At 40.2% G+C, this 22331-nt stretch overlaps 1 protein-coding gene and 2 long non-coding RNA genes across 4 annotated transcripts in view; 1 reads left to right on the top strand and 2 right to left on the bottom strand.

The window, feature by feature from the left end:
- GALNT18 (polypeptide N-acetylgalactosaminyltransferase 18) overlaps window positions 1–22331 on the bottom strand; it is a 354194-nt gene that overhangs the window by 28795 nt on the left and 303068 nt on the right. For both annotated transcript variants that reach the window (XM_083598809.1, XM_083598808.1), the window contains one exon: window positions 15771–15866. In XM_083598809.1, the coding sequence (XP_083454935.1) occupies window positions 15771–15866 (96 nt within the window). The remainder of the gene's footprint in view (window positions 1–15770; window positions 15867–22331) is intronic.
- The window catches only part of LOC310756453, a 51003-nt gene continuing 35168 nt past the window's right edge, over window positions 6497–22331 (top strand). Inside the window, exon 1 of the long non-coding RNA XR_014544883.1 lies at window positions 6497–6588. This is a non-coding gene — a long non-coding RNA (uncharacterized lncRNA). The remainder of the gene's footprint in view (window positions 6589–22331) is intronic.
- LOC310756557 lies at window positions 7683–14768 on the bottom strand. The gene is made up of 3 exons (XR_014544927.1): window positions 12288–14768; window positions 8361–12019; window positions 7683–7946 (listed from the first exon to the last, which is right to left on the bottom strand). It is a non-coding gene; the product is annotated as an uncharacterized lncRNA (long non-coding RNA).

Here is a 22331-nt window from a genome sequence, read left to right on the forward strand (position 1 = left end):
GAAGGCATTGGCTAACACACACAATAGGGGCCTGGCCATGAGCTCCAGTTCGTCTCACAGTGGAGTAATTTACTTGAGAGATTCCCTCACCTCATATGTTCCCACTCCACCACTTAGATCTGCCAAGCTGGCACTTTTGCAAGTGCCTGATAGCAGCCATTTCACACTTGCACAGAATCAATCTTTTAGTGTGGCATCGCCTGCACTTTGAAATTCCCCACAGGCACCTTCACTGTGTTGTTTACAGAGCTTATCCAGGCATGCCTACCAATGCATGTGATTTTATGAGGTATACCTTAAAAATAAATAAATTACTGATTTTATTTTATATTTAATTTTATGATATAACTTGCTCTTGATTATTGCTTTTCAATGATATTTTAAAAGAACATTCTAGCCACTTGAAGGTCTTTTGTTCTAGAAAGTGGACTTCAACTTTTGTTAAATAAACCCTGGATCCCTTCTAGTTGGGATTCAGGCCTCATCACAGGACTGAAAGTGCCTTGGTCGCGCTGGTCGCTGATCTCCGGCAGGCTAGTGACAAAGGTGAGAGCTGTTTCCTAGTTCTGCTGGATCTCTCAGCGGCTTTTGATACCATCGACCATAACATCCTTCTGGGCCGTCTAGAGGGGCTGGGAGCTGAGGTCGATTGCCCGGACACTGAGGTCTAGTGCTGAGGGCCTTCTGGCGGTTCCCTCATTGCGAGAAGCCAAGTTACAGGGAACCAGGCAGAGGGCCTTCTCGGTAGTGGCACCCGCCCTGTGGAACGCCCTCCCACCAGATGTCAAAGAGAAGAACAACTACCAGACTTTTAGAAGACATCTGAAGGCAGCTCTCTTTAGGAAAGTTTTTAATGTTTAGCAGACTACTGTATGTTAATACTTTGTTGGAAGCTGCCCAGAGTAGCTGGGGAAACCCAGCCAGATGGGCAGGGTATAAATAGTACATTATTATTATTATTATTATTATTATTATTATTATTATTATTATTAATTATTAACTAATATTGAATCAGACTCAAGGTGGAAGGAATGGGAAAGTCAGTGAGAGAATGCCCATAAATTTGCTACTAATTTTCAACACATTAGGGGACAGTAACAAATGTTTTCATTTCTTTGTTAAAGGTATTGTACAAGATAGTAATAATATAATACTGTATAAAACAACAGATTAAAAAGACAAGTAACAACTAACAACATAGCCGCTAATTAAAATTGGATCTTAATCAGATGTCAAGGAAATAAACAACTATTTGACTTTTAGACGACATCTGAAGGCAGCCCTGCATAGGGAAGTTTTTAATGTTTGCTGTTTTATTGCATTTTTAATATTTTGTTGGGAGCAGCCCGGACCACCACCACCAATATCACCAAAATGTATCAGACATAGCAGCTCTTATGGGTGGTCCACTAGTGCAAGACCTTCTGTCTGTGCAATGAATTTCCCCTCCCTTTCCTTATCCTATTATGGGCTTTCCCCCAACCGTGCAGAGCAGATTTGAGGGGGTGCGCAGGAGGAGAGAGTGCAGTTCCATTGTGCAAACAGAAATCCTTATGCTAATGGAACTGCTTTGTTGGATTCTGCCTTCTGTTCATGAGTATTATAGAGGATCACTGATAATTTAACTGGTTGGAAGGGGAAAAGTAAGATGCCAAGACTCAATTATGCTGGGTTATATTACATTCATGATGAAAAAAACATATAAAAGCAACATATGAACTGGCATTTTATCAAGGTAAAAAGACACATTTCTCACTTGGCAAGAATTTTGGATGGTTATTTTTCTTTTTGAGTTAAGATTTATTTGATGTACAACCCACAACCATGAAAATAAATGGGAATGTTGCTATTTGGCTAAACAGGTTAAAGGTTGCTGGCTAACAAAGTATGTTTACTACCTTACATGTTGACTTGGAGGTAAGCTTCGCTGAGTTCAATGTGAGTTCAATGGAATTTTCCTCTACTGTGAGTCTAGTTTTATTTCATTGTATGTGAAATAAATTATGGTGAAAAGTTGAGGAACAGAGGCACAAATAAAAGCCAAGAAAAAAAAAAGAAATTTTTACATAACCCAGTAAAGCTGCAATTATAAGTATGCTTACCCAGAAGTCTCAATGAGACCAACACAGCTTCTGTGGATACATTATTAGGAACATTCTGCAATGTAATTCTGCAAGCCAGAATGTAATTCTGCATATTTTTTTTAAAAAAACTTGAATTAACTTTGTTTAGAATTTTTCTTATTCCTGTTTGCAGTTGAGTTTTTAATATTGTCTTACTTAAACCAATTTGAAGCTAAATATGGATGTGGTATCTAAATAAAATGTAGATTTAAACATTTATTGAGAGACATTTAACATATGAACTGTCACTGCAAAAACTTGTTTCATACAATACTAATGGTCACACTCTATTTGTATGGACATCTTCCGTAATTTTTCTAATATCACTGAAACCACATGGGGTTTGGACTGACTCTCCAACTGAAGGCAGTGGGAACTTTTCCTGTGGCAGAGTTTTAAGTGGGCAGAATGCTCACAATATTGAGCATGAGTCAGCCAAAGTGAAATTAATTTAACAAGTCCCATTAACTCCAATGGAAGAGTTAAGCACGTGCATAAATCTCTCCCATGGAGATCAACAGGTTCCAGAGTGCTAACCCCCGTAGCCTGCAATATTTCTATTACATTTGCAAAAAAAAGGAAAGAGCAGAAAATCTTAGGTAGAATGGTATAATGCTTAATGCATCAAAAACTAAAAATAGGCTGCCTGTACCCTGTTGAGAATATCCTGTGGAGATAAAAATCACAATCTAGGCTTGGCTGATTTTGTTTGGCAAAATGTAAAATACTGTACACAAAACTATCAAGAGAGAATTTGATTTACTTGCAATTCAGGCAGAGCTGTGCCAAGCCCAACTGGAGGAAAGAGGTATCTCTTTCAAGAAGTAGTTTTTGGACTGCTTGAACGTAATCCATTCTGGGAGTCCGTTCGATTCCTGAAATGGTTCGAAAACCAAGGCGTGGCTTCCAATTGGCTGCAGGAGCTTCCTGCACTCAACTGGAAGCCACGGAAACCACAGAAGCTGCGTCGGATGTTTGGCTTCCGAAAAATGTTCGCAAACCAGAACACTCATTTCTGAATTTGTGGCGTTCAGAAGCCAATTTGTTCGTGAGCAAATCTTGGTACCGTTCAAGTACCAAGGTACCACTGCATAGTATAATGTATTCCCTGAGGTTTGGGGGTCATCTGTGTACTGGGCAAACTGCTAACTTTTCTTATAGGATTATTGAGGGAATAAACGAGGTATAAGGGATTGCAATGTACTTTATACATGTGCTATAGAAATGTGGGGGGGGGGGAGATAGTTATAGGATAACTTATCTTGTGTCCTGGACACATTCCTAACTATATGTTCTAAGTTGGGGTTCAGCAGGTGCTTGTGTCCCAGGGACCCTAAGTGACGGCATCTTTCTCTCTTTCATTCCCATGTGTACCGAAATGCATATATTAGAGGGAGTGCGCATAAATGTGCATATATTACTCAGGAAAAAACATTTAAAACACACTATACATGGGAAAACTTCTTGCAAAAATGTTTGTATCAGGCGAAACCGCATACAAAATATGTACATTAAGAGAAATTTGCACTAAAATGAATTTTCATGAGGCTATTTAAAACAAAAAAACTGATGCAGAAATGTGGAAAATGAGAACCTGAAACTGTCAGATTTGTCCTATCTCCTATATATACATCAGCGGTAGCATATATGAGGCTCTGGTGAAATTTTACAGAGGCACCTGGGACATTCAAGAACTTACAAGAGACTAAGGTCGTCTGGCTCCAGGGCTACATTTGATTACCCAAACCATCCAAATATTTAACAATGTGTGAGAAAGAAACCCCTGTTTAAAAAGCTTTCAGCCTGGTTTGTATATTGCATGGGGGGGTTGTCTTCTCTATTATGCCATAACACCCTCAAAAGTTCAGCAGTAGGGTGAAGACATGAAACAGCACAGCATTGGATTTGGGATGCTTATTTTTAGCAGAACAGAGTTATACTCAGTCAAGGAAATTAAACAGAATTTTCAAATGCACTTTGTCTCCTATGTGAGTTAATGCTACGCTGTTTTGATTTGATTTCTCCTCATGGCTATGTATTTACATAAATTCATCACAGACCCACATATGGGGTGCACATTTTGCATCTCCCGGTGTACGTATATTTATTTTACTCATGTGATTTACATTACCTCAAATGTACGTGGAGTAAATAAACAAGCCAAATAAATTCTAACTGTGGATAAAAACCATACTTCTCAACAGAGTGAACCTATTATTGATTCAAATACCCATATTTCTCCTTTTATAGTGGAACCAAGCTTACAGTGTGCAGAATGTTGACTAAAATGAAATGTGTAAGATGGGGCTTTAAGTTGCATATTCTGGGTAAGAACCAAGCACACACAAAGGCTTCCAAACAGGTCTCCCCAGCTAGGCAAGGAACTGGCGGTATTGCACCTGGAGTTGCCATCTCTGATCCCAGGAGGTGCCCCAAGCCCACTTCAGAAAGCTGTAATTGCAATGATCAGCTTTTTTTGAGAAACGAGAGGCTTGATTTTGTGCCCCTTGCTTCTCCCTTTGCAACAGATTGATATGATTACTTATCTGTAGAGGAGTAAACACAGCTCCTCCAGCACTGGCCTGAAACTGGCCGGGTGGGGTCAGCACGATGCTCACAGGGGTCCTGCTCTTCGTTTGATTATTGTGATATAATTTTCCTTTATAAAGGAAACACAAAGTGACTCATAATGAAAATATAAAGGAATTCAAAGTCGTTTACTACAAGTCTAAAACAAAAAAACAAAGAGAGAGGTTTGCAAATATTAAGAGCTGCGTGTGGACTGCTGCTTGGGAGGGAAAAGACCATAGGGGTGCTGAAGGCTGGATGAGAATTCAAATTCGCAACAAGAACAAAGCTAAATATTATAGTTATCGGTAGAATTTAGCAGTGCAACAAGTGTGCGACAATGAGCCAGCAAGAGTAGCAGAAACAATACAATGGCATGCTAGTTTTGTTCCACAATTTAGCTCTGTTTTGGAAAAAGAAAGAGGGCTGCAGCCAAATGAATTGCTCATAGGGATAATCATGAAACGTCTTCTAGATTCTTATTACTGCATACAGGCAGGGCTTTTCCGCAATGTCAAGAGAAGTTATTTATAGGCGGCAACAGGCACCCAATGTGTTAATGAGGGACTAGTCTGCAGCCACGGTGAGTTGATGGGAGGCTATCGACATTTTTATTCACTACACTGCATTAGCTCTGAAGTAGGCACCACACAATTAGGGCCTTTTCATTTTGTGAAAATCAGCTCAGATTTAGCTCAATGTTCCGAATGGACGGAACTGCATCCCAACCAGAAAATAGCTTCAGGTTGGGGCAGAGGTACTGTGAGATTGGGATGTGCTCAGGACCAGCATTTTTATCTGAGTTCGGAGATTACTCTGGACTGTTTCCCAGCCATTATATGCATACTTCCCATGCCTTGGGCACCAGGTTGGTGAAGGCTGCCTCGAGGCCTAGTTTCCTCTATATTATCAGCATCTTGTAGCAAACTGTGTAAAGCTGATCACACTATCTCACAGACCTCCTTGCAACCATATTGCTATTCCTCTATAGCTGCAGAATCTCAAGGTGCGCTTCTGGAATGCACTACAGAACAATTTCCACCTTCTGCAATTGTCTTAAGGCAATGTACAATAAAAAAGGCCAAAAAAAAAGGTTTTAAAACCCTAAAACAATACAAAAATAGACACTCAAGGCATTTCCCACTTATCCAACTAAGAACAAAACCTGTTGGAAAAAATATGACATCTGTTGTTTCCAAAAAGCACAGGTAGCAGGCACCTGCTGTATCACGACAGGGTGCTATTCCACAGAGCAGCAGCAGGTTCACTAAAAGCCCTGCTCTGAGTTATTGTGGAGTGGGCCTCTGAGATCTTTGGGACTTGCAGAAGAAACTCTTCCACAGACTGCAGGGATTTGCTGGGTATATAAGGGGTTGTGTTTTATCCTACTTGTGTTTATGTTCCCCATTCATGCTTAACACCTGAACAGGAGTTGTCTGTGGATTGATCCAGGCTGCACATTTCTATCTGTGCACTTAAAAATATCTGGTGTGTGCTTAGTTATTTTACTTATAGGCAGCTTACTATATATACAACCTCTTAAAGTCACAATCTGGAGTCTGCCTGTAAAACGTGTACTGTGTGAAGTGACCCTAAACGAGCTAATAACATAGGAGCGCTGAACTCGTGCATCCTTCATGTCATTTCACTTTTATGAATATTATATATGTATTTTTTACTGATGCATTACTCACCTATTCGACATATCAACATATATAACTGAAAGGGCAAAAGATCTTAAGGAGTGCCGTTTTTTTGAGTGCTTTTACTTGAGAAAATGCACATTCCATGCAACACTGACAAGGCAATCCTATGCATGTTCCCCCAGAAGTAAGCTGAATCTCAAGGAAGCTTTCTCTCAAATGTACATGGGATTGCAGCCTCAGCAGATTTTAAGGTCTGTTTCCTCACAAGCTATTTTTGACTGTTTTATTCCCCTCATTCTTTGCTTGTGATCTTCAAGGTACCACCTTGGTCACTTTGGTAGCTCTCTCCTTACATCACAGTTGCTGGCGTGGGATGTTTCTCTTTTGTGCAGTGCTGCACTGAAAGCTTTCTTTTAGCAAAGAAAAACTGGTTATATGACATATATATAAGTGTCGCTGTATGTCATTTAGATCAGTATTTCCCCCATTATTTTTACATTTGAAAGCCAAGGCTACACTTCTGGTTCACCAGTCCATCCCTGTTTAAGAGCTATGGAGAATTCTGGCAGCTTCCATACTGGGCCCTTGCTGTAAAATAGCCATGCTTTGTTCACTCACTTTTACAGGGAACCTGCATGACAGTATGATAAAAATATGCTCCTCCCAGGTTATCAGTTTTCATTTTTTTCAAAGCTCAGAAAATCAGACCTTTTCAAATTAATGAATTGGAACAGCTGCAGAGTTCCCTCACTGTTGGTTGTACATCCAGTCACACCACCTTCTCTATTGGTCTATCTCACCTAAGAATCAACTCTATCCTTTAACCTTTTCCTTTTCAAATGCCTTTATATCCATTTCTCTTCTCTCCCCTTAAATGGTACAGGAGACCCAAGTTTGGGAAACTGCTAGATTTTTAAAACATGAACCTGATTTTTTTTTAATTATTCCAGCAAAATGCTTGCGATGTTCTCCCTAGTACCACTGTTAGCTACTACATACAGCCTTCAGCTGTGACCCAGCACAGGAGAAAAGAATGTACGGTTTTAGGCAGGCAATCTGCTTCCACACATGTTTTTTATTTTATGGTTCATGGTATCTATTAAACTATACGGAGTTTCACAACACAAATGTCTGAAAGAAAACAAATTAGAATCCACTATCTTAATTTGTAAGTTACAAAATACATAAACACAATGCTTCCTAAAATTGAGAAATCAATGTGTCTGTCTCAGGAGACAGAGCTGTTTCTTAGCCATTCTGAATGATTATGAACTGTATTTCAGTCCAAAAATAACATTTTTTTAATCTACAGTTCCAGAAATGGATGTGAAACTTACATTGCTCCCTTTCCTACATATACACAAGAATAGCTGAAGTATCCTTACAATGATTTTGGAATTAACGGGCATGGAATAGATTTTCTCCAACCTAGAATAATATCATTTTACAGCTTATTTTCCCATTCAAGTGGAACAGAGAAAATGACCAGCTCTGCTTTCAGGTCTTTAGAATGACATTTCTACATATTCAATTCAAAATTGAGCTGTCATTTCCCTCTTTCTTTCTTTCTTTCTTTCTTTCTTTCTTTGCTATGAGCTGAAATCACCACCTGTGATGGGATGTTGAGCTGCTTGTGCGTAAAGTTCCTAGTCCCTCAGTGTTTGGCTAAGTCCACAAACCACTGTCTGTAACGGAGCGCCATAAGCATGGCTCCGTCAGTCGCTGGCAGAATCCGACAGTGGGCGTTTACGGAATTTCTTCCAGCATAACAGCTCCTTAACGGAAACACGTCTTCTGGACTCTCTACGTGACAATTTCCGGCGAGGAGTGGGTGTCCCTATAGGAGGTCCTGAAACCTCCTCGCTGTTCTCGCTGGAATTGTCTCTGAGCCATTCTTCTGACTCGCTTTCCCTTGGAGCTCTTTCTCGCCCCCTGCTGGTTCCCTCCTCCGCTGATAAGTCTCTCTCAACCTCTGGGAGCCCTTGCACCCCCAGTTCTTCCGATGACAGTTCCCTGACACCACCCTTCCTCCTTCTCCTCCCATTTTTGAACAGCTTATGATATTAAAGAAGAGAGAAACTGAGGCCTATAAGAATCTAACCATAGACAGGACTTGGTGTACACCTGTCTGCAAGTGGACACACCAGAGATAAGCAACCTGTGAAGATTCTGGTGCATCTCAATGCCCTTCAACCATTTAGCATAGTCAATGGTCAGGGATGACGGACGTTGTAACCACAGGTCCCCATTCCCTGAGGTACTACAAACCTAATGCATAAGATTGTGCACAAGCAGTTCCAGGTGTCTGGATTTGTGCCTTTTGAATGGTGCACCCAGTGTTTGTTATTTATTTATTTAACATTGTTGCTGTTGCTGTTCAGACTCTGCCGTAGGCCCAGAATGAAATTAACAAAAACAATGGAAAAAAACAATGGAAAAAAGACCAGAATCAGGGGACGACTTTAGGGGGGTGTTATTGAGTTGTTGTTTTTATTTTGAGTATATATATATTGTGGTTTTTATGTTGATATTTTCTGTAAACCGCCTTGAGACCTCCAGGTGTAGGGCAGTATATTAATAATAATAATAATAATAATAATAATAATAATAATAATAATAATACTGTAAATGAGAATAAAACAGAATCAGGGAGTACGACAAACTTCAGCCAGCAAAAAAAAAAACCAACCAAAAACAAACCTCAGCAAAATATTCAACAAACCCAGCATGACCCAAGAGCTCGCTGAAATAAAATCACCTCAACGTGGCAACACAAAGCCATCAAAAGAGAAAATTCTTTCTGGGAGGAAATTGCAAAGTATATCTGAAAAGAGCCTCCTCTCCCTGCCCCTCAAAAAATGACAAGAACCTATGGGTATTTCAAATGGTGAGGGGACACAGAGCAGTGTCTTTGAGGGAGATCTTAAACTCTGACTGATTTCATATTGTAACTTGTTTCTGCACACAGGCTGAGTGCTGCAGCAGTGGCGGGGAGGGGTCAACGGCAGCCTGCCTAGGTGCTCCCCCCAATCTGGAGGTGGGTCTATCGGTCTGTAGGGTTTTGATTTATATTGAAATTATAACTTTATATTGTAGGTGACAAAGTCCTATGATAAACAGAATAGGACAAAAAATCAAGAAAAGGGAACATCAAATTAAGAATAACCCATTGCAGTTTGCCTCGGGAAAGGAGGAGACTTCAAATAGCATGCTTGTTCCTTGTTTGGGTCCTCAGGCTGCTTACTTCATGCTCAAGTCAGTTTTAAGAAAATAAACAGCTTCGCAGACATCTACTTCATTACAGACGCGATAATGATGGAACATATGATGCACGGCATCAAAACACAGTGGTAAAACCTTCACCAAACACACTTTGCAGGCCACCCCCCCCCCCCAGTGTTTTGCAAGAGTCTGGGGAACTTTCTGCTGATACTAAAAGAGCCAGCCAGCTAGGCACAAGAGAGAGAGAAAAATATCTCCCTAGCATCTCATGAAACGAACCTGTATAGCTCAGCCAACTGCCTTCGTCACTCTTACTGAAATATCCCGAAATGACTAATCCCTACAAAAACACATTTTAAAAAGGTTTTAGAGATTCCACCCCACCACCTCCATCCCAAGCTGAAGCTGATGGCCTGTCTGTGTCCAAGAAGGGCATTTTCTCTCTAGAGTCTTGTTGAAATATAAGCTTGGATGGGCAACTGCAGTAACCTGGCTGATTTGATTAGCTACTCGTTCACTGAAACTGTTATGACTTCAGGAAACAAAGACTGGCTTGGTACAGACAACTTCCTTTTTCGCTTCTAGCAGCCCTCGGTGATGATGTTTTGAGCAGCAGAATTCATTTAAGGCTACCATAAATGTCACTGTCATAACTGCATCAGACAGAGCTGAAGGTCAGAGTTGACATTACATCAATGATGGTTCATTTATTATATCACTGTCTGCTTGTTTGGTGTGGTTTTTTTTTAAAGTCATTAAAAGGGGTTGCTTTATGTATTCCAAAACAAAAAACAAAAACATTCTAAAATAATCATGATTACTTCCAGGGAGCTACAGAAGCTAAAGAACTAAACTTACAATAATTTCAGTAAAATCAGATGAAAATTGCCCTGGTGGTTGCTATGGTCTGTATACAGAAAGGAAGACTCTACCTAAGCCAAGTTGCTGAGATCTAGAAGCTTGAAAAAGGAACATGTTTCCTCTCTCTGAGCAGCCAAATGCAGCTAGTGAAGGCACCTGACTTTATCATGGCCAGACTAGATGTAAGTCTGCTTCCACACTAGGCGAACAATGCAGAGACTGCTTTGTGCCTACCACAAGGGTTATGGTGAAGATGCGATTAGTTCCAAAAGACTGCTAAGAGGTTAATTGGACCTTCCCCTTCACACATACAACATCTATGCCACAAGCACTCGTGGGATGTACTCATAGGAAAAGTGCAATACTTCCAATAGCGTGGAAACTGTGGCTTACCATGGAAAAGAATGACTGGGTAGCACCAGGATTCATCCATCTGGAAGCAGTCTTAGTCTGCCGCAAGTCCCACCCATGGTTTCCAGTGATGGCTTGCGAGGGGCAGTGGTGTTCCCCTGGCAGTGGTGGCACTGCATTTAATGGGATGACAATGGGGCAGGGCAAGGTGGCAGCAAGGTCAGGGCACTTGGCCAGCAGGAGCTTTGCAGGTCAATGCTGAGGACCACAAAGCTCTTTATTTTAAAATAGTTTCAGTTAGCTGCATTAGAAACTTCAGCATTCTCCAAAACCTTCAGATGACATTCAGAAGCAATAGGATGTCAATCAGTGATTGGCATCCATCAAAGTTCAAAGGAGGTTGCTGTAACCACCAATCACCTAATCAGTGATTACGGCAACCTCAATTGAAGATGCGCTTGCAGCACCCATCAGCTGATCGGTGCTGGGAGCGCACATTCCAAGAGGTTCCTTGTAACCAAAGATCAGCTGATCGACAGCAATAATTGAGCTTCTATGTGGTCTTGGCAGTGGAGAAGTGGTCCTAAAACTGGAGCTGAATGAAATGTCCTGCTTCCCAGTGGTAATGCCACTCAGATATGGTTTCCACCAAAAACTATTTCATTTGCAAAAGTAGGGGATAAGAACAAGCCACATTTGAAATGTTATTTCTTCTTAACCCCATATTTCTATAAAACCTTAGATAACTGTAAAATGATATGGAAATTCACAACAAAATTCTGTATCGCACAACATTTAAATGGCTGCTAGATATTTCATGGGTCACATTCACTAACAGGTGATTTAACATTTGGGTCATAGAGCTTGACACAATGTACAGAAACCACAATTAAATTATGTAAAATGTTCATCTGCCAGCTCCAAAATATTTCCCCATATTCCTAGCCTTTGACTTCTCTCTCTCTCTCTTGTATTTTTTGTCAACTCCACAACTGAACTACCAGATGTTCAACCTGCTATTATTTAGCTTACTTTAAAAAAGCATGAAAGCAAAAATGAGGGACTGAAGAAATCTCATGAATGCATATTAACTGAGAACAGAATTCTTGCACATTGAAGCCAGCTTTGACCTTAGACCACACTAAGCCACTGACCTATTGCAAGACATGCAATCTTGACTTCTCAAAACCTGAAGGAAGAATGTGCAATGCAGTGCTAGAGTTTAAGCTTAATTTAATTTTGCAAGTTCTGGAGCCAAGTGAGGATTCCCAGGTAAGATCCTCCCTCTATTGTGTGGGCAGGTAATCCCTCCCCTACCTGGCCTGGTCTCCTTGGCAACGCTTCCCCCAGGTGGGATTGGACAACTGACTGAGGTAGGCGGAGACCTCCAGGTATCCCACCTGAGGGAAGGCAAAGCCAAGCCTATGCTGATGGAGCCGCTCCAGATCTAGGGGCTGCACACGTCCACGCAAAGGGCGCCCCCCGTTTTAAGCGGGGAGCGGTCATTGCAAGTTACTTTTTGCTTTTAAAAGTGACAAATAAATGTCATAAGCAGCAGCAGCAAATCCCTGCCTCACATCTGTATGCACCCCTGGTTTCTTCACTACTCTCTCTTTGTATCCAGGATTTTTAGGCATACGGTAGAGACTCAGAGCAGCCCAAGGATGTCCCTAAAGATTGCTAGGACTTCACACCCATGTTTGTAGCATCCAACAAGGGCACTGGAGATGACTGTAAGGCACAACAGTGGTTTCGTAAGGTACAGGGATGGGTGCAGACTGTGTTAGATGCCTGCCATTCATGTTTCAGCATTTTGCTGCAAGACTTCTTATACTGGAAGTGAATGGCACAAACAACTCCCCAGGTCTGCACCAGACACTTCAATTATTTCTGGAATGGCCCTAGAGCTAATAAAAAAGGAACCAGTCCTTAGGATGTGTCCTCAAATGCTTCTACTCCCACCATATCTGAACACACGAAAAGCCAGACTGTTTTTCTCCAAGAGGGGAGGGGTTTTGCCCATAATCCCTGGAGGAAAGTGTGCATGAAACAGGTTGTGCACAAACACAAGCATTTTTAACATGCTAATAATAGTTCTTTTCCCACTTGTTTTAGTCGCATAAATTGATATAGCTTAGCTGTGTACAGTCTTGTTCATAATTGCCTTTTCCAAAATGTGTATCTGCTAAAGCACTTATGCCTATCATTGTCCCTGACTATTGGCCATCCTGGCTGTCGTTGGAGGTCAACAACATCTGGAGGACCACAGGGCAGCCACTCATGTGCTAAAGTATAGTCTGCCTGCTCATTAGAAAGAGAAAGGCGTGGTTTAAACTGGCCACCAAAGTGATGCAAATTAATCTGAAATTTATTTTACCAGAAATGAAACCTCTGTGGTGACTAGGGTCAGCAGCCCAACAGCAACTCAGGTTTTTTTTACAACTAAAATATTATAAAACTTATCTCGTCGCTGTATTTATTTGCATATCGTATGTGCATTCACTCTATATCAGCTTGGAAAATCGGTGAGCATACCACCCACCTTAAAGCAGCAGTGGCACTTCAGATGTTGTTGGAACTCCAATTCCCATCGGCTCCAACCAGCATGGCCAATGGTCAGGGATGATGGGATATGGAGTCCAGCAACACCTGGAGGGTCACAAGTTCCCCATTCCTTCCCTGTGCCAGCACTGCCCGTTGTTTTATGATCCCAAGGTTTTTTCCTGGTATATTGCTATTCCTTGTTTCATAGCAAGTCTAGCCTTCCCTGCAGCAGGACTTCCCTTCCTGTTCATTACATGGAGAATGGATATTGTGCTGCAGGGAGTAGCGAGAGTACAGAGCTAAATCTCAGCCACTGCAAAGGCTTTATAGCATTGGGTTGCATGATACAGCAGTCTTGCTCACATTGCACTTGTTTCCAAAACAGTTTAGTCAAAACACAAAATGATGCTAACTGTAAAGGAAGCATTTTGTGTGCATGCCTCTGAAATATCATTTAAAATTTCCAATTTGAATTAGCAGTGTGTTTTTCCAGCATCATTACTGGAGATGAATGATACATCAAAAAAGAGTTACAGAGTATTCCCAGAAGGTGAAGAAAACTGACTCTCAGGAACTTGTGAAAGACCAAGTAGAGAAGTTAGTTATTTGGAGAACCCGTAGGCAAATGCTGGTTAGAGTAATTTCACAGGCGTTTGGAAGGGGAACAATAAACCCTTGATCTGGTTCAACATCCAGTCTGTGCAATGTACAACCTCAGTCAGTGCAACGTATAAGCAAGATAGATGAAGCTGTCTGATATTTTTGTCTTTGTCATTCATAATTTCGTCAAGTGCAACCCCACCAGTGTGATCAATTTGGAAAGCAGTCAGGAAAAGAAGTCAAATTCCAGCAAAAATGTAAAACACACAGCTTCCCACGGACCATGAAGTCTGAGCAAAATTGACTCAGGATCCCAGCAAAGAAGGCCAGGATTTTCCCTTCTGGTATACATTTGCTCATACTTTAAGCGAATGTTGTGAGTCTCCACAGTAAATTCAAAAATCATGAAACTGTCAGAAGCAAGAACAACGGAAAAATAAACCTACAGAAATAAAGAGGGATAAAACCCTTTGACAAAAGGCTTGCATATGATTACGGAACCCCCTCAAAAAAGATGTCTCTCTACTTTTTAATAAATATATTGCTAAATCAAATAACTTATTTTATCTGTCAGTCTATGGCCACTCAATAAAACTTCTGAGAACAGCTAACAAATGATGTACAGTACGTACACTATACACAAGCATAGTATATCATACATTGTACCTAATCCCACACATTCTTGGCTGGATAGCTCAGTTGGTTAGAGCATGGAGCTGATAAGGCCAACTTGAAGGGCTAGAATAGTGCTAGAACTGGGCTGGTGCAGCACCACTGAAACTTGCAGACATGATCCTATGGAATGTTCCTACAGCAGAAGGTAACATTAAATGGTGGGACCTCTGAGCTCTGTCTAGGTACCGTATTTTTCAGCTCATAAGGCGCTCCGGCCCATAGGACGCACCTAGTTTTTTTGGGGGGAAATAAAGGGGGAAAAATTATTCCCCCCCCCAGGCGCGGGGCTGGGGCGGGGGAAGCCTGGGCTTCCCCCGACCCCAGCCCCCAGAACAGGCAGCTCTCCGCAAGCCGTGGGAGAGCTGCGCGACTTCGCGCAGCCCTCCCACGGCTTGCGGAGAGCTGCGCAAAGCCCGAAGCCTGGGGGCGCTGAGCTCAGCACGCCCCCAGGCTTCGGGGTGCAGGCAGCTCTCCACAAGCAGTGGGAGAGCTGCGCAACTTCACACAGCTCTCCCACGGCTTGCGGATAGCTTCCTGAAGCCTGGAACGCGAGAGGGGTCAGTGCGCACCAACCCCTCTCGCTCTCCAGGCTTCAGCGAAAGCCTGCATTCGCCCCATAGGACGCACACACATTTCCCCTTCATTTTTGGAGGGGAAAAGGTGCATCCTATAGGGCGAAAAATACGGTATTTGCTGAAGAGCTGAAAGAGCTACAATGCCACTTCTGCTTAACAGAAAGCGGAAAATGTTTCTTAGAAGAAGGATTGCGCATATTAAGAAATGACCTCCAACATTTTACAAATGCTTAAAAGAAATCATGTAATTCAAAAAGTGTAGCAGGGCAAGAGAGGAAATAAATTTCTTTGAATACATACTATTATATTCACATTAGACTTCTGTTGAAAAAGATCAATAAGAAAGGTCCATGCCAACAATTCATGATAAACATAGCCCTATAATCATTCTTTTGTTCAAGAGTGAATAAAGGAGGCACTAATTAATAGACCAGTGATTCTCAACACCATGGCACAAATAATGCTCCCATTACTATAAAAGAGCTAATAAACAGCCTAAGGAGGTATTGTAATAGGGGGAAAACCCACTGTCAGTTGCAATATGGTTCCTCCCATACGTCCTACTAAAAGAAACAGCAAGATATCAGATCATTAGTCTCACTAACCTGTGGCGTCATTCCATGGCAGATATACATGATCGGAATATTTTCTGTGTCTGGCCCTTGATCAAGGCACAAATCACTTTTCAGAGAATTCTGCAGCTACAGAGTACAGGCAGTGGAAGAAAAAGAGAGAGGAAAAAGAGAATACATGCTTGTTAAAATAGGACAAGTATTATACTTGATCAAAGTTATATCTTGGCAATAAAATTTTAACTACCTATAGGCAGTAGAACACAAAATTGCTTGAATGTTTAATAATGTGATGCTACAGCATCATCTATAATGCACCATTTACATTCAAGATTACAATCCTCTAAAATCTTTGTATCACTGGGATCCCAACATCACAAGTGAATTTATGATTACTTATTTTATTATTGTATTGTTTCTGGGATTGGCCTTTTCTTGGTTACTCTTTAGTTGAGTTCCTAAATGATAAGAAGGAAAAGCCATGACTTAGTACTTATGACAGGATAAGTTAAGGATATTTCCTATCCTCTACACATGCCCTCCAATTCACCAAAAGAGCCTCTCGGGGGGAATCAGAGACCCTCCTGAACAAGGTGGATTGTGGGCTGGGGGATGCTAAGGGAGTGAGGAAATTTGCTCAAAAGAACATTTATGGGAGGTAAAGTTCCTCATCCCCTCATCCAAATAGCAACTCGTTGCATTCCATCACAGTTTGTTCAGGAGGGCCCAAGACCAGGGAGGCATTCTTTTTGGGGGGTGGGGAGAACAGGTGGTTTCCATTACCTCCAAGTTAATTTATCATAGGATCCAAGCAACCTTGCATGTCATGATTCTATTCACACACACACACACACACACAGTATCAAATGTGGTGACAGTGATAATAATACAACAAAACAACAATACCACAAACTTTATCCAGTCTGTTTTTTTTTTTAATAAGATTTTTATTAAGATTTTTACATTACAAAAAATAAAAACAAACAGAAAAAGAAAAAAGAGAAAAAGAAAAAAAAACCTTTCCATCACATTATTTTTCATTTACTTGTTTCTTGGACCTCCTCATACCTCTCTTTTTTGTATTCTAATTCACTTTATTAACTCAGCAATTTGTTTCCCTCTTTATTCTACCCAAATCCTTGTTCTTAAATTGTTACGTTCTTAATGTTTTACTTTTATAAACCCATTTTTTTTTCCATATTCTTTTAACTCATTACAGCTAGAAATCTCTTAATTTTAATCCAACATTATTCTAAAATTCATTAATTTTACAATATTTCTGTAAATACTCTTTAAATTTCTTCCAATCTTCTTCCACTGACTCTTCCCTCTGGTCTCGGATCCTGCCGGTCATTTCCGCCAATTCCATATAGTCCATCACCTTCATCTGCCATTCTTCCAGAGTGGGTAAATCTTGTGTCTTCCAATATTTTGCAATAAGTATTCTTGCTGCTGTTGTGGCGTACATAAAGAAAGTTCTATCCTTCTTTAACACCAATTGATCAACCATGCCCAGGAGAAAGGCCTCTGGTTTCTTCAAGAAAGTATATTTAAATATTTTTTTCAATTCATTATATATCATCTCCCAGAAGGCCTTAATCCTTGGGCACGTCCACCAAAGGTGAAAAAATGTGCCTTCATTTTCTTTGCATTTCCAACATTTATTATCGGGCAAGTGATAAATTTTTGCAAGCTTGACCGGGGTCATGTACCACCTATAAATCATTTTCATAATATTCTCTCTTAAGGCACTACATGCCGTAAATTTCATACCTGTGGTCCATAACTGTTCCCAGTCAGCAAACATTATATCATGTCCAACATCTTGTGCCCATTTAATCATTGCAGATTTAACCGTTTCATCCTGCGTATTCCATTTTAACAGCAAGTTATACATTCTTGAAAGTATCTTAGTTTTGGGATCTAGCAATTCTGTTTCTAATTTTGATTTTTCCACCTGGAAGCCAATTTTCTTGTCCAAATTATATGCCTCCATTATCTGATAATAATGGAGCCAATCTCGCACTTTGTTCTTTAGTTTCTCAAAACTCTGCAATTTTAATCTATCTCCATCTTGTTCCAAAATTTCCCAATATTTCGGCCATTTAGCCTCCATATTAAGCTTTTTCTGAGCTTTCGCTTCCATCGGTGACAGCCACCTTGGGGTTTTATTCTCCAATAAGTCTTTATACCTTATCCAAACATTAAACAATGCTTTCCTAACAATATGATTTTTGAATGCTTTATGGGCTTTGACCTTATCATACCACAGATATGCATGCCATCCAAATACATTATTGAACCCTTCCAAGTCCAAGATGTCTGTGTTTTCAAGAAGTAGCCATTCTTTCAGCCAGCAGAAAGCTGCTGATTCATAATAAAGTTTAAGGTCCGGCAGGGCAAATCCACCTCTTTCCTTTGCATCCGTTAATATTTTAAATTTTATTCTAGGCTTCTTGCCCTGCCAGACAAATCTTGAGATATCTCTTTGCCACTTCTTGAAACAATCCATCTTGTCCACAATTTGTAATGCCTGAAACAAAAACAGCATTCTCGGCAATACATTCATTTTTATAGCTGCGATACGGCCCAGCAAAGAAAGTTTCAGATTTGACCATATTTCTAGATCTTTTTTCACTTCACCCCAGCATTTTTCATAGTTATCTTTAAATAAATTCCCATTTTTTGCTGTCATATTGATCCCCAAGTATTTAACTTTCTTAACCACTGTTAAACCTGTCATATTCTGGAACCTTTCCCTCTCAGTTTGTGTTAAATTTTTCTCTAAAACCTTAGTTTTTGACTTGTTCAATTTAAACCCTGCAACTTGACCAAATTCTTGTATCAACTCTAAAACCCTTTTACCACTAGATTCTGGCTCCTGTAAGGTCAAAACTAAGTCATCTGCGAATGCTCTCAGTTTGTACTGTCTAGCCCCAACCTGTATGCCCTTCACTGACTGGTCCCTTCTAATCATATTTAACAAAACCTCCAGAACCGATATAAAAAGCAATGGGGAAATTGGGCAACCTTGTCGTGTCCCTTTTTCTATTTTAAATTCTTCCGTCACCACATTGTTCACAATTAATTTTGCCTTTTGTTCTGAATATATTGCACTTATACCATTTTCAAAACCCTGGCCTACCCCCATACCCTGTAAATTCTTTTTCATAAAAGTCCAAGAAATGTTGTCGAAGGCTTTCTCCGCATCTACAAATATCAAAACTGCCTTAGTGTTTATATTCTCTTGCAATTTTTCTATAATGTTAATTATATTTCTGACATTATCAGAAAGATGTCTTCCTGGGAGAAAGCCAGCTTGGTCTTTATGTATCACTTCCACTAGCACCTTTTTTAGTCTTTTTGCTAAAATGTCAGCAAATATTTTATAATCCACATTAAGCAATGATATGGGACGGTAGTTCTTAAGCTGAGTCTTTTCAGTCTCCGTTTTCGGTACAAGTGTAATATATGCTTCTTTCCACGATTCTGGTGCCACTTTCCCCTGCATTATTTCATTACAGACTTCTTTCAAAGGTTGCACTAACCATTCCTTTAAAGATCTATAATATCTGGAAGTCAGTCCATCCGGCCCTGGAGATTTACCCAATTGCGTATTTTGGATGGCACCTTCTATCTCCTGTTCAGTTATTTTATCACTTAACATTAGTTTGTTTTCTTGAGAGATTTTTTGTAATCCATTTTTCACCAAAAATTGGTCCAAATCAATTTCTCTCTGTGGCCCTTGTGTATATAATTGTTTAAAATACCTCTGGAAACAGTTTCTAATTTCAGCTGGGTTCTGTATATTCCTTCCTTCCACTTCTAAGTTTATGATTGTGTTTAGTTTTTGTCTTTTTTTCATTTGCCAAGCCAGGAGTTTCCCACACTTATTGGCTGACTCGAATGTCTTTTGTCTCATTTGTTTGATTTTCCATTCAATCTCTTGATTCATCATTTTCATGAGTTCCACTTGATATAACTTTATTTCTCTCAATATCTCCTGTGACTTAGGTTTAACTCTCAATTTTTTTTCACCTTCTTTTATTTTCTCCAAAATTTTTTCCCTCTTCTCATTTTGGATTCTCTTTTTTAAAGCATTCTGTTGTATCAAGAACCCTCTCATCACCGCCTTACTAGCATCCCAGATTACTCTTTTTTCCACGTCAGAATTCATATTTATCTCAAAATAGTCTCTCAAGGTTTTTTGGGCCTTCTTTACAATTTCTTCATCTCTAAATAAGGTGTCATTCATCCTCCATCTGAAGGAGCCAGTTGATATCAATTTCATCTCCATTTTAACAGCATTATGGTCAGAGCAGGTTTTAGGGCAGATTTCCACTTTCTTAATCTTTGGTGCCATACCTCTAGTTACCCATATTTGGTCGATTCTAGTCCATGTCATTTTGGCTTCAGAAAAGAAGGTTCCCTCCTTAGCCAAGGGGTTCCTTATTCTCCAAATGTCCACTAAATCCAAGTTGTCTGTCATCTCAAAAAAGGTCTTCGGTAGTCTACCATCCTTGGTGACTACCTGCTTTTGTGCCTTATCCATATGTGTAGATACCACTCCATTCATATCTCCCAGCAAAACGAGATTGTAATCCATATAGTCCATCAGGGTCTCGTGCAACCTTTTAAAAAATTCAGATTTCCCCTCATTTGGAGCATAAACGCCAACTATCAAAAATTTCTCTCCCTGTATTTGAATTTCCACTGCCACAATTCTTCCTTGGTCATCTTTAAATATGAATTTCGGTTGCAATCTTTCTTTTATATATATAACAACTCCTCTTTTTTTCACTTTATCCGATGAAATAAACTCCTGACCAAGTCTTTTGTTGACCAACAATTTCCTGTGTGATCTTGTTATATGAGTTTCTTGTAAACAAATCAAGTCCAATTGCTCCTTTTTTAATAAATGAAATACAGATCTCCTCTTCTGAGGGGAATTTAGACCATTACAATTCCAGCTTAATAGTTGCAGAGCCATGATGTAGGTACTATGCTTCTCCTCCCACTGCACCCAGTGCCTGTTCCTGGTCAGTTGGTGGTACCACCTTCTTCAGCCGCTCTTTTAACTCAGGAGGAAGATCTGGTATATCCAAGGTTTCACTTACAAGTGATCTTAGCTCTCCTTGAACTTTCTTCTGCAGATCTTCTCCGTGGTCTCTCCAAAATTTTGTTTTGTCGTCCTCTGATTTTATTCTTATCTTCTTGCCTTTATAACTGAAAGACAAACCTTGAGGGAATTCCCACCTAAAGAGGATTCCGTTGCTTCTCAACAGAGCAGTCAAGTCCTTATAATTGGACCTAAGGTCCAAAAGATGTTTCGGGATATCCTTAAATAGTTCCACTCTTGACTGATGTATTACCAAGGTTTTCTGGAAATGTAAGCTCAAGATTTTATCCCTCTCCTCTTTAGTTCGAAAGGTAATAAGACAGTCTCTTACTTTGTTCTTTCTCCCTCCTTTCCCCAGTCTAAAGGCACTCACTATCTTGAAACTGTCCTTCTCTAAGTCGGGGTTCCAAAAATCAGCAAATTCTTTTGTAAGGAATTCAATCAGATTATTCTTCTCCAGTTCAGGGATCGCCCTGGCCCTCAAATTTGTCTGTTTCTCTCTCAATTCAAACATAGAGAGAGTTGACTTATGCTCCTGTAGTTGTCTATGTATTGGTGGTATCTTCTCTTCTACCACAGTAGCTGTGTAGGTTGCAATTTCTTTTGCCTCATCAGCTGTCTTTCGTATTGAAGATGATTCCTGGACTAGCCTCTCGATGGTCTCAGTATTTGTATTTACTTTCTGACCCAAGTTATTAATACTTGTGGTATTTTGATTAATACTTGTAGTGTTCTGATCAATTTTATTTGATGCTTCAGCAAGTTGTCTACTTATTTTGTCCAAAGACTCATTTATTCTACTCAGAGCTTGAGCTAAGGCATCATCAGCCGCCATACCTTTAGATTTGGGTTGTACCAATGGTGTTGTTGTTGTTGTTGTTGGCAAACCAGAGGAGCTGGGTACTGAACTTCTCCTCTGCAGTCCAATATCTGTACGCAAAAGTTTCCCAGATCTGGTTGCTTGTTGAGACTCTAATTTGTCTTTCCCATCAGCCATAACCTCCAAATAGAGACCAAGGTCAGTTGCACATTCAAAGTCAAAGTCTTTCAAGGTCGGTCCCACACTCAAAGACAAAGCTTATTTTGAAATGGAAAATTCCTTTAGTCCAGCTGCAGTTGCAGCATTCCAAGTTCCTCTAGGGGGACACAATGTTAACAGGAACCAATAATGTTTCTAAAGTCACTTACTTTCCTTTTCGTCCCCCAGTCTCCAAAGGACAACGTTTTTGCTTTTTTGTTTCAATTTATTTGTAAAATGTTACTTTGAAATCAGGAGAAACCAAACAATAAAAATGTATCTTAGTTATATCCTCAAATGCAGAGTTAGTTGTTGCAAGGTAGAGATACTTTCAGCGACAGCACACTTCCCCAAGCAGTATTTACAGTTCACGGCAGCCGGTCTCAGGGGTTTGAGCAGTGGATTTAGCTGCTTTTTCTCTCTCTTTTTACAGGGAAATACTGTTCAAATCTTTCCC

Source organism: Podarcis filfolensis (genome assembly GCF_964270895.1).
Source record: "Podarcis filfolensis genome assembly, chromosome: 1".
Classification (NCBI taxonomy): Eukaryota; Metazoa; Chordata; class Lepidosauria; order Squamata; family Lacertidae; genus Podarcis; species Podarcis filfolensis.